Here is a 12,566-nt window from a genome sequence, read left to right as displayed (position 1 = left end):
ACTGGCAACAAAGAATATATTTGGTATCTCGAATGAATTATCACAGAATTGTGCGTCAGCTGGTAGCTGGAAAGATCAGTGTATAAATTGTTTTCCGCCAGCAAATTTTATGAAAAACTGCTGATGGCTATCTGTACGTTTAACGTGTTGAGGTGGACGTACACTTTTAGAGGAAAAAATCCTATCGCATGCATTTTTACAACGCTTGCATTTTCATGAACTATTGACGTAAGTGAAGAATATGATGAAAAAATTAATTAAGGCTGACGAATTGTTTGGATGCAAGGTCAGGTGGGTTTCAATTGTGCAGACTTGTTGAATTACATTTGAAATGTATTTAAACATGGCTTATCTAAAACACCTCTTCTTTCCGGAAGGCAATTTCGCTCATCCTATGAAAGTAATCATCATTAAAAGAACAATGTAATCACCGTGTTTACAATATAAAGATGATGCGTTTCATAATTCTGTAATTTTTACATTTTGATTAATAAAATCTACTTTCTCATGCTCTGGAATTACATAAGATCTTCACGCGTAAAATAAATGATTTAGCTTCGAATTAGTATGTTGTTGAAATTTAAGAGTGTGTAATTTACGAGTATTATCAATACTGAGGAACTTCATGAAAATTGTCATAAAATATTCTTGAAAATAAGACGATGTGAACAATTGTCCAAATCGACCTCTTCAATTATGAATACAGAAAAATTTCCCTCCTTATTGAAGTGACAACAAAGAATCAAAATGTAAGAGTCCTCCTTTGTTATTTGGAGGATGCTATCGGTCAAGATTAGGAAGACAGGGCAGGGTACGGAGGAGTCCTCAGCTCAAAATGAACGGAGTTTTGCGCGGCTTCATGAAGGCATTGCTATTTTGACCGCACGAGTAAGAAATAAGTGCAGAAACACAGGAATATCATCTCGATTTTTTATCTATGGAATCAACTGCCTCTGACATATTTAAGATATAAGTTGAGTAGAGCTTCTTGAAGACGGGACGGAAGTCTGCGATTCATTTAGTTTAGCGGGCGAAAAAGGGTGTTGACCTATATGATATAAGGCTCCACATTTATTATGGCACAATGATAATGGTCTCCTTATCTCCTAACTCATCTCCACGCCAGGCAATTTTAATTTGTAATAAATGTGAGGAGGGGGTTTGAGGAGGTACACGGACTTTATGTCCACTTTTTTACGTCCACAGACTTTTTGTCCACAATTTGTACGTCCACAGTTCTAAAGCCCACACTATTGTTAAGTCCATTACTTAAACGTCCACTAAGTTAAGTCCACAAATGTAAAGTCCACTAAAATCAAATTCGAGCGTTATATTTTAGTCCGTGTGTAAAATTATATTGACAATATCGAAATGAGAAAATGAAGAGAGAATGAGGTGTTGTTATCGTAACTCATATTTTAAATGAAATGTTACTTTCTTCTTTTGATTCATCTTTTCAAATTGTCTTTGGTAAATACTTGGTTTCATTTCTATCCTTGAAACTTCCATTATAAAATATGCCTTAAATGTACATTATTTTTTTTTTTTTAATGAAATTGATTACTTCATTTTAAAAACATTTACATTTGTAAAACGTGGTAAATATTTGTAAAACCTTTTCCAAGCAATGGCATCGATATGAATCTCAATGAGCCGTGGTTGCGATGAAAGAAGCTACACAAAAATTAATAAAAGAGGAAAAAACTGAGAAGCACGCAATTTTTTGTTTTTTTAACTTATTTGCACATCGACCTTCTTGAGTAAAATACGTCCAATTTTGAGCGTTTAGTTGCGCTCACGCCACGCTGCAGCACAGTAAAAGCCCAAAACATAGAATAATAGATTTGAATGCTTTGGAAATCATTAAATTTGACACAGAACCACTATTATATTTACAAAAAACACATTATATTTTCCAGTAGTACATATTTCTTTTTCATCTGTTTAAAAAGGGAATAATCAATGCAGAGAGTGCAAACATTTCAAAATTATGAGTTGAAAAACGCTGACTCTGCGAGTTTAAATATTAGAGCCTAACACAAAGCGGAGCGGCGTGTTAGCAGCGCAGAACGCGCACTGGCGCCTACAAACCTAACGCGATACTTCACGCATTGCGCAACGCGTGAAGTATCCCGTTAGGTTTGTAGGCGCCTGTGCCCGTGTCACGCTGGTTGCCTGCCGCGCCGCAAAGCCTTAAGCAACTATTTTGCGTCAGAGGCGTTGCACAGTATCCCACAAGATTGACTAGTCAAAAAGGTCTAGTCACTAGTCATTAGATAACTATAGTCAAAGAGGACTTTCAATTATTTTGACTGCATCTGTTACTGAAAAATGTTTAATTTGGCATTGGAGCGTTTCCTAGGCTTCCACTTTGGTTTTCATCTTGTCATATCCGTACACTGTACACATGAACATATGTTTTTATCTGCTCTTAGAGTCTGTTCTCTTTCATGACTTGATTCATGAATGAAATGTTTTTAAAAATGAAGGTAGTTGTAGTATGCATTTATTTTTGAGGTGGTTCCTTTCATTTAAATGAGAAGAAAAAAATGTGGACATAACATGTCCACAATTTAGAAAATTTTGGACATATTCATGGTTGGACATTAAATCATGTGAACTTAATAAAAACTGGACTTAACGTTTAGTGGACATAAATAGCGGTGGACATTTATTTAATGGACGAGATGTAGGTGGACATGAAGTCCTGGAAGCTTTGAGGATGATCAAGTTTGAATGTAATTTGGCTGCTAACTTATCCAGAAGTAGAAAGTTTTTCTTTACATTCTGTAACCCTTCATCATCAACTTTGAGTTAAACGAACTCAGTCGATAAACTTAGGTAGACATGGGACACGTTCCATGTATTTTACATGCTCTCAATGTCAATCAGTAAGTGCAAATTATCTTAAAGGAACTGACATTTTTAGAATGCTGTTGATTTAAATTGGCCAAAAGTCATCGAGGAGGAGGGAAATTGTGTGTACCTTTAGTTGGTAGGTTGGAAGAATCATTCCATTACAAAACGCCTGCAATTTTGCGTGTGGGCAATGTACCCCGCAGTGAAGCATGAATAGTTGCTCTTTTTAAGAATACCTTTTGATTCACCGGTCTTACAAAGCTCTGATATTGAATCATTCAGTGACTTGTCGTCAGCATTATACTCTCAATATCAATCAGTAAGAGCAAATTGTCTCAAAAAGCATCCACCGATGATCAAAGTCTAAGCCAATTTCGATCCTAACAGACCATACGATGACTGTCAGTCACCAAACAACATTCTTCTGTGAAAATTGGACTAGCCTTCCAATCTCGATCTGAATGGAGTGTCGCAATTCTTAATATTTTCCGCTTGGTATATTTCTGCCAAATTGCCTACACGCACAATTGCAGGCGTTTTGTAGCGGGATGATTCTCTCAGACTATCCACTAGGACCTACCCGTTGACACACTTTCTCTCCTCCATGATGACTTTCGGCCCAATTAAATCAACAGCCTCCTAAAAATGCCAGTTTTTTAAGACAGTTTGTACAGACCTACTGATTGAGCCAGATTCAAGAGCCACCTGTTCCAACCAATAGGATCACTTCACTTTCTTTCGTCAATAACTGTGTCTGTCAGTTTCAATAATGGAGATGTTGCATGTGTGAGGGCTTTGCGATTTGACTGTTGATTCTTATGTAAAAGTTCGCAAGAAACACGATGGTGCCACTGATTTTCCCTGAAATCAACTCCCAAGCTCAAAAAAAGCTCTCAAAGTGAGGCCAAAATGGAGGGGATACCCCACCCTACCCTAAGAGTCCACCTCTACATCAAGACAAACTCTCCATGCAAAGATTGGGAGCAAATACATTAGCAGGGTTGTCGTGTTTTCAGTTTTGGAGTCCCCAAATAAAGTGGCAGCCCTGTCAATGTATTTGCTCCCTATGTTTGCATGGAGAGTTTGTCTTGATGTAGAGGTAGACTCTTAGGGTAGGGTGGGATATCCCCTCCATTTTGGCCTCGACTTGAGAGCTTTTTATGAGCTTGGGAGTTGATTTCAGAGAAAACCAGTGGCACCATCATGTTTCTCGCGAACTTTTACATAAGAATCAACAGTCAAATCGCAAATCCCTCACACACGCAACATCTCCATTAGCTCGCAGTGTAGGAAAAAAGAGTAAACTTACCGGCAACGAGCCCTTTGAGCGTCTTGAGTGCCTCCATCTGGTCCGAGTCGAGGGACTCGGTGATGGTGAGCTGGCCTCCCTCTCGGGACATCTCCTCCGGCAGGGCAGCGAACTTCACCGCGAACCGCTTCCTCTTCAGACTCTGCCTCTTGGTTGGCCTCAACTCCTGCGCTTCCTCCTGCTCGGCCTGCTCCTGCAACTCGCACAGAGGCTTGGAAATCAGGAAGCTGCAATACAGCGCCGACGACCCTATCTTGCACCACGCTTCCGATACCCGCCGACAGATAGCGCGCGACCGCGCACTCCCACACTCCGCACTGACGGATTCCTCGAAGCCCGATCGGACCGACTAAACTCGCCAAAGCTTCTCGCCCGCTGCGAGCTAACTGACTTGCAAAGCCGTAAAATCACAGAGCGGCGACTGAGACGGCCCGGAGCTGGGCCGAGCTTAAGTAAAGGGTCGGAAGGTTGGAGAGATAAACAGATCTATCGGTCAAGGTTATTGGCGATTGCGATTACGAGCACCCACTGGAAGTCGGAATTCTCGGCCTGGACCGAGCGGGGATGGGAAAACGCGACGCTGCCGATTTTTATGTGAAAACTCTAAACTTTACAGCTTTTAAAGCGAATATCCCGCAAGTCGGCAAGCTCTGGAAAAGAGCCTTTGACTGAGATCAGTGTGTCAACACTTCGTCGTCGACGTGGAATAAAAAGTGCATTCACCAGGGAAAACACTCCGGGCCTCTGAGCCGTAATTCGTCGTCTCCCGGTCGAAGGAACGTAACTCCATTCCAAGGTTGCCAAATTGACTCAAACAATTTATTCATTTGACCAAAATGTACGTGTCCGATTTTCATCCAAAAGTTTTTTGATTTTCGCATGAAATGTGGAGAAAAACCAGTAAAATTATCAGTTGAAAATGCTCAAGATTCTCCTCTATAGTATGCAATAAACGACGGGAAATTTGGCAACATTGAAATGAAGTTACGTTCTTTCGCGAGGGAAACTGCGAATTGTGGGCCTTATACTGTCTACGTTTTCGGCTCATTGTCAGTGGCCCAAGCTTCGGTCTCTGAACCAGGCGCACCGGTCACTGAACTCCGAACATGGATTATAAGCTTTCATTTGCTCGGGCTCTCAGGGCTAGCAACTTTGATGCTCTTTGTCACGCTGAAAAAAAGTGGAGTTGTTTTAACATTCTGGTTGTAAAAGAAGTACTCACAGAAAGCTGAATTACCCGCTATTATGGCAGTTGGTTTTACATCTTAACATTATGCTAAAGCAACTGCTGTGGTGGTTAATTCGGCATTTTGTAAGTTTTCGCACATTTTTTACACATCTAGAATGTTAAATAAACTTTTCTTTCAGCGCAAGTGCGTTCCAGAGGCACGACGTGAATTGCAATCTATCGATTGTTATGCCATTTAAACCGATGGTAAAGAATCGATTATGAAGGTGTTCGCTGCGAATATACCCTGTTTATCGATTCTTTTCCATAGGTTTCAATGACATAACAATCTATATATCGCAATTCACGCAACGCTACTGGTGCGTTCTAACGCGAAAAGCTCCGTTTCCTGCTGTTTTTAGCATACATCGAAAATGGCTGAAGATGAGCTTAAAGCTTGATGACGCGTTCCTGTTTAAACTAACCACTTAAGCGCGACTGTGTGCAAATTTTTCTTTATATTTCCTTTAACATATTCTTATAAACCATTCGACGTTTATTATTAGGTGCTTTCAAATTCGTTATGAAAAGAAGTGGCATGCTAAACATTTATTGCTAATTTGTTTCATCATTACCGATCACTCCGATCCCCTTTTTCCGTTTTTTGTCACTGTTCAATCCGCCATTCTACTGGATCAATTTCCATGCGAGTTTTTCGGCTATCGATTAGAGATGGTCGGTAGCTGAGCCCGCTAACTTTTACATTAACTCAGGAAAAGTTATTGCTAATTTGCGTCATCATTACTATAAGCGCTCCAATCCCCTTAAATTTTCATTTTTGTCACTATTCGCCGCTTAACTGGACCGATTTCCATTATTTTTGCGGCTATCGATAAAAGATGGTCGGTAGATAAGCCTGCTTACTTACAATTGGATTGCATTTTGCAAAAAAGAACCACTAGCATTGCAATGTTGCTAAGATTACGCAACTTCTTTTATCTTGAAGGAAAAACCCGATTATCTATCAATAGTTTCTATTTCATTCGCTAAAAACTGTAAATTTAAGACAAAAATTACCATCTTTTCATAGTTTTTCACGATTTCCGCAATTTAATTGCAAAAGATGAAGTTGCACAGTCTTAGCATCATTGCATTGCTAGTGGTTCCTTTTTGCAAAATGCAATCCAATTAACTTAGGGAAAGCCCCTGAATGGCTTAGAGGGTGCGAAGCGCTCTCTGGGAGTAAGGACGCGTAGCGGCCAGGGGGCGCACCGCATGCCCCCTAGCTCTTAATATGTACCAAGAGAAAGAAGCCCCTATAATGCTAAATTTATGTTCCCGCGAAGCAAAATGCATGCTGTAACTCGAGGTTCAATGCACTGTACGTAAGAATAAACCATTAGGTGTGGGTGTATCTTTCTTAGGACACTCGCCTCTAATTGAAGGAAACCAAATCAATACATTGATCTTATCAAAGACTTACGGGAGCGTAAAGTAGTTTGCCCTATTGCCTCATTGTCTACCCTTTGTTTCCTCAGAACCTCTTTCTTTGAGCACTGATATTTTATTCTCACCCTTGCTGTCACATATCGGGTGAAACTGGAAATTATGTTTGTGCAAGCACTAAAATGTAGGCCCAAAAAAAAAAAAAAAAAAAAAAAAAAAAAAAAAAAAAAAAAAAAAAAAAAAAAAATAAAAACAGAACAGGTTGCATCAGACTTTTTTGTGCTTATTTTAATGAAAAAAATACTTCATTAAAGCATAGAATGTCATGCAATACTTACTAACAAAAACATTATAAATCAATATTTTCAACTGACAATGAGAGGCTTAGACGACAAGGCGCATGAGTGCAGTTTTTTGCTATTTCGAGAAATATGTGCTTGAAGTTTCGAAATTTCATGGATCCTTATAACGGAGAGAAAGTTCAAACTGACATTTTGATGCTTGAAAATTGGAATTGGAATTGGAATTTTTTCACAGATTATGCATTAAGGGTAATTTTACTTCAAATCATTAATATCTTAATTTTTTCAGAAACTGCACTGATGCGCCTTGTCCTCCAAGCCCCTCAACAGACATAACGGTTACCAAAACGTTAACGTCCTTTATTTAATCAGTAGAAGGAAGTCAAATCACAGCAATTGTTTAAATTTGCGGATCCAGTCTCTTTTAGGACTTGCTCTTTTTATCAAGATTCATTGATTTTCAAGGCAAAGAATTAATTAACTTCTTAAATACAATCAGTGAAAAATTATTACATCATAATTTGACGCATTTCTGATTACGTGCTCAGTCCTGAAAATTTGACCCTTGAAAAGAACTTTACGTAATTGGAGGTATGATACGGTACACTAAATTGAACGCGCTAAATTTGTACGTAAAAAACACTAAAATTGAGGAATTATCGTTGGCTCCTCCAAGAATCGATACATTTCCATTGGTTTAAATGGAGGAAAGAAAGACATAATGTTACCAATTTGCTGGATCCACCAATGCCCTTCGGATGCTATTATAAAACATTTTACAGTTCTCCTTCCTCTTTCAGGATGAATCTCTCGTATGCAATACACTGTATTGCACCCTCAAATCAATCTACATCAATACCGAATGATGCTCAAATACTCGGTCAATGGCCTAGATTAGTCAACTCAAGCGGATAAATTGTTGACCATTTGATCAAATACGTCACACTTTTGTTCGCGGAGGGGTAAAAAACACAAGCGGTCCCAAGTTCGCGTGGAGAGAATATCAATGTCTCGGTTGACATAATATTGACGTTCGTAGGGTGTAAAGATGCCCGTTGACCCCTCAACGTACTCCAGTAGTCATGCACACACATGGGTAATTTTTTCATCAAACGTCAAGCCGCAAAAAGTCTGATGAAATTGTATGTCTATCTAGAGTGCAACTTTCAATGAGAGACGCAATGAGAGGCATTTGAAGGCTCTTAGACTTTCAGAATACATACAAAAGCGGATCCAGGGGGGCGTAGGGGTGCACGCCCCCCGGCCCCCCTGCTCGCTGGAAGAAAGAGGAGGGAGAAAGAAGGAGGGAATATAGGAAAGAAGAAGGAAAGACGCTCACATTCGGTAATTATTCATGACAAAATTGACTAAAACTGCATTTCAGATGCTTCAAAAATTTTCCGAGGGAAGCCCTCGGACCCCTTTTGCGCCCCCCCCCCCCCCTTCAAGGGATCTGGGTCCGTCTATACGAATAGATACAGTGTATTTTAAAGTTTTAACAGATTTTAGTCCGGTAAGTTTACAACGTAATTTAATGAGAGCAGGGAAAATATATTACGGTAATCACTCTCCCAAATGCGGGGGCAGGATGTAGTGTAGGCTGTAGAGTTTATTATTTTAGGATTATTTTGCACGCACGGTTTGTTAACTTGTATGTTTTCATTTTGTTTATTTTTTATTTTTTTTGTGTCTTGTCCTAGTGGACAGTCTGAAATTGTTATGTTTTATAGCAAGAGCAAGCAAAAAGTTATAGCTTCGGAGCATCTTCAAGAAATCCTTTCAGAAATCGATGAGATTTGGGATCTTTTGAAAATATGGTATTGTCGGAGTTCAATCTTTGGCTACCTATCTCGGACATATGTAAAGCCTCGTGTAATTCTTCAATCTAAGAACTTTTTTCTAAAGATCCACTCAGTCCTCGCCGAACACACGTTGTGGACCCCTCGTTTCATCTGCCGACCAAATGTCTACCTCTTTCAATGAGGAAAAAAATGACCGGATATAGCTGATTCTGTTCATGTAGAGCCTGTTATCGAGAAAAATTGCCGATAAGGTGCGTTTCATTCAGAGGTATTCAATCAAACGTACCGACAATCAATAATTTTGGTCAAGCGTTTTTAACCACGTGTCGAGTCACGTGAATTTTTTATTAATAAATTTAAGACGCTATGATAGCTGAATTATTTTGGCACTTCATGTTACCAGACGTATTTGTACAGAAATATCTTCCAGGAGAGAAATTTTAATAGCAAAGACGGTGCTTGAGTCACTAGAAAAAATTGACCGGATTCTAACAGAAATAATCTTAAGTTGCCCGCCAAGAGGAAAATGTCCGTTGAATCGAGAATGAAAGATGCCCATGTAGAGCTCATGACGACAGTATACATGAAAGGTGTTCTTAGGAGTCATGTCATTTTTAAATATTTTAAAGATAAATAAAAACTTACAATTTCATCACGATACTTCATTTTGTCCCGTACGAATAGTCTCCGAATTAAAGCCATTTTACTTGAGACGTACTCTGACAGGGATGGAGAAAAGTATCGATTTTTTCGCTTTTCATTAAAAACCGGGAAATAGACTGAGAGGTGCTTTTTTAAGTCACTCATCGTGAGGAGACTTCACACGAACCACTGTCCAAAAAGTAGTTGCAGAACTGCAGATAGCTCGTAGAGTAAATATTATTTTGAAACTAATTTCGCTGAAACTCTCGATTCCAAACCGAAAAAAAAGTCAACACATTTTAACTCTGTGCACCCTGGCGGTTTTGACTGACACCGACTGACGAGTTAAATCCTAAGCCACAAAACAACTTTACGCACTCTGATCTTAAAGATAACTCTTTTCATTATACATGCAAATAATTATTCGAAGTTCCGCACGAGTCAGAACGCTGCGTAAAGTAAGAGAGTTTGGCTAAAATGAAACTAAATTAGTGAGCATTGAATTTTTTGGAATTTATTTTTCATCGGTGATTTCTGAAATTTCCTTCAAGTAGTAATCATAAGTAGGGTCCAGGCATCCATTGATACTTGCGAAGCATGCAAGTATAATCCTACGACAAACATTTGTCTCATTGTTAAAATTAGCGCGACCAAAGATTTCCTGTTTAGACAGGTAAATAAATGACGAACGTAAGCATTATTGGTTATTTCTTTCTATTAAATGTATTGTCTTGTTGATTGAGTTGTACCTCTTGGATTTTCTCGTTAATTATTGTGTAGAGTTTTTAGAGAAAAGGCTTCAACCTCTACTATTTATTTAATTAGTTGTGCGGATGTTTTTTTTTTTTTTTTTTTTTTTTTTTTGAAAATTTAGCCTTAAGGCTTTTATTTTTTTACACAACCCAATCCCAATTCATGTCTCTCTGAGTTTCGGTACGTGAAAATTCAATGTGATGTCAGTCAGTCAGTCAGTCAGTCAGTCAGTCAGTCAGTCAGTTAGTCAGTCAGTCAGATGTGACGACTCAATTAGCCTACACAAGGAAATTTTCAATAACACAACTTCTATTGCTGTCCTCGGAAATATGTTTCCCATGTAATATTTGAATGCCTTTGAAATGCCTAAAATTTCTTTTGAATAATGTTCGTTACAACTTTAAGTCATGAAGGGAACAAAATACGGCTGGTCGCAGCTCTCCTCGATGCGTTTGAGAACCACTGAGATATTTTATCTGTCATCTAAGCTTGAATGTTTACCAACTAAGCACGTGTAATGAGTCAGCTGTCTGTGTGCTGTGAATGCTGATATAATAATGTAAAAATATTATTCAAATTTTTGATCCGACATTCATTATCCATAGAACACAGGCACAGATTGCACGGATTCTGTACTTTCAAAGCTAAGAATTCGAGGAAGTAGTTAATATAAAAATATTCTAAAAAAATCGTGTTTGTGTAACCTTTATTTCCATGTGTATCAAAAACTGTTTTTACGGAAAGAAAACTGAAAAACTTTCGCAAGCTGAAAGCGCATGCTGTAATTGTTTTAGAAACATTAAAGCTACGAGAAACTCGTAAACAAATTGCTTTTTTCGGGTTCTTACAAAAATTACACAAATTTGGAATCAACCGTGTGATAGACGACTATTTTGAAGTTTATTTATCGTCACGTTCCACATTTAAGTTTTGTTAAATTATTGTCACTACAAGAGCTTTAGACTCTCATATGGACTACACTTTGCGATTTGGAACTATTAATTCTGACTCGGTGTAAAAACAACGTAAGGACCATTAGTTTCCTTATGCACATACGTGTTTTTTCGGATGAGCCAGGATTCATAGTTCCTAATTGCAGAATTAAGTCCATATAATCTTCCACGAGTTCTTACGTCCGAATTTTTAAAGTAAAATTTGTGGTGCATGCACAGACACTTTAACAGGTTTTTTTTTATGTATTTTCCGCTCAAATTGTTTCATTTGCTTAGTTTATTTAATAACTTCAATTTTAGTCTTTCCTCCCAGCCTCATGTAAATTCTTCACAGAATCTTGAGTGAAAGGTCCACTCATTTTTTATCGCCGCAAAAATATCATTTGAATTCAAGTTAGATATTTTGAGTAACAGCGAGCAATCAACCACAAAAGACCATTTCTTTTTCTAAAAAAAAATCTTGATCCTTGATCAATGTAAATTACATTGTATAACGAAAATGGTCGAAAGGAAGAAAATTGGATCAGCGAGTAGAAAGTTGGTCATTAGGTGCTTGTAAATAGTTCCAAATAATAATGTAATGACTCTTATCTCGGGAGGAAAGCAAATGGAGTTGGAGTGAAAAAATGCATCCGGATAAAAGTGCACACACAGATGCATAAGGAAACCGTCCGTCCGTTGCACCATGATGCGAACGCGTGCGCCAAGCATGGTGCGCGCGCCTTATCTTAGGTTTGCTGCAGTTGCAAGGTTGCATTTTGTAGACTCAAATAATAATTAAAATAAAATAAATGCAATAAAATATATCGCAAGAAAAATCCAAAAAGATACGTAACTCAATAAGCGGACAGTTACATAATACGAACAGAATGCTGTTAGAGGATAGGTGACTTCTTTAAAAGTCAAGTAGCATTATGAGTCATAACGGGGCACACTATACATGTAGGGAATTTAAACTCGTCGAATGATAAAAGAAAGTTCCAGAGAAACGTTGCGGGATTTTCTCTTACATTTATTTATTCATTTTTATTTTTTATTTTTGTAGAAAAACGGTTTAACAGAGGTGCCTTAAATTTGTTAAAGAATCCCGGCAGCTTGCATAAGACATTTTCTTAAAATTTCGAGAGTAAATGACGAATGGGTCGTGTTTAGAAAAAAGGGACCAGCGTGATTACAGTGTTGAAAAAATGTTGCTTCTTCATAATTATTAAAAAAAAATCTCCCAGAATAGCCCAAAAAATTGTTATTTTTAAAGGAAAATAATTATGTAAATTTTAATAATGTACATATATTAAGTTTTTTTTTTTTTTTTAAAAAAAAAAGAAGTTGCAC

The 12,566-nt window shown here is 38.0% G+C and overlaps 1 protein-coding gene across 1 annotated transcript in view; it reads right to left on the bottom strand.

Moving 5' to 3' along the window:
* The window catches only part of LOC109033942 (alpha-tocopherol transfer protein), a 30,087-nt gene that overhangs the window by 14,353 nt on the left and 3,168 nt on the right, over positions 1-12,566 (bottom strand). The window contains exon 2 of the mRNA XM_019046806.2: positions 4,169-4,361. Coding sequence (XP_018902351.1) covers positions 4,169-4,259 — 91 coding nt within the window. The 5' untranslated portion in view covers positions 4,260-4,361. The remainder of the gene's footprint in view (positions 1-4,168; positions 4,362-12,566) is intronic.

This window comes from Bemisia tabaci, chromosome 8 (assembly GCF_918797505.1).
Source record: "Bemisia tabaci chromosome 8, PGI_BMITA_v3".
In the NCBI taxonomy this organism is placed as follows: Eukaryota; Metazoa; Arthropoda; class Insecta; order Hemiptera; family Aleyrodidae; genus Bemisia; species Bemisia tabaci.
This window is presented reverse-complemented; position numbering and strand designations above follow the sequence as displayed.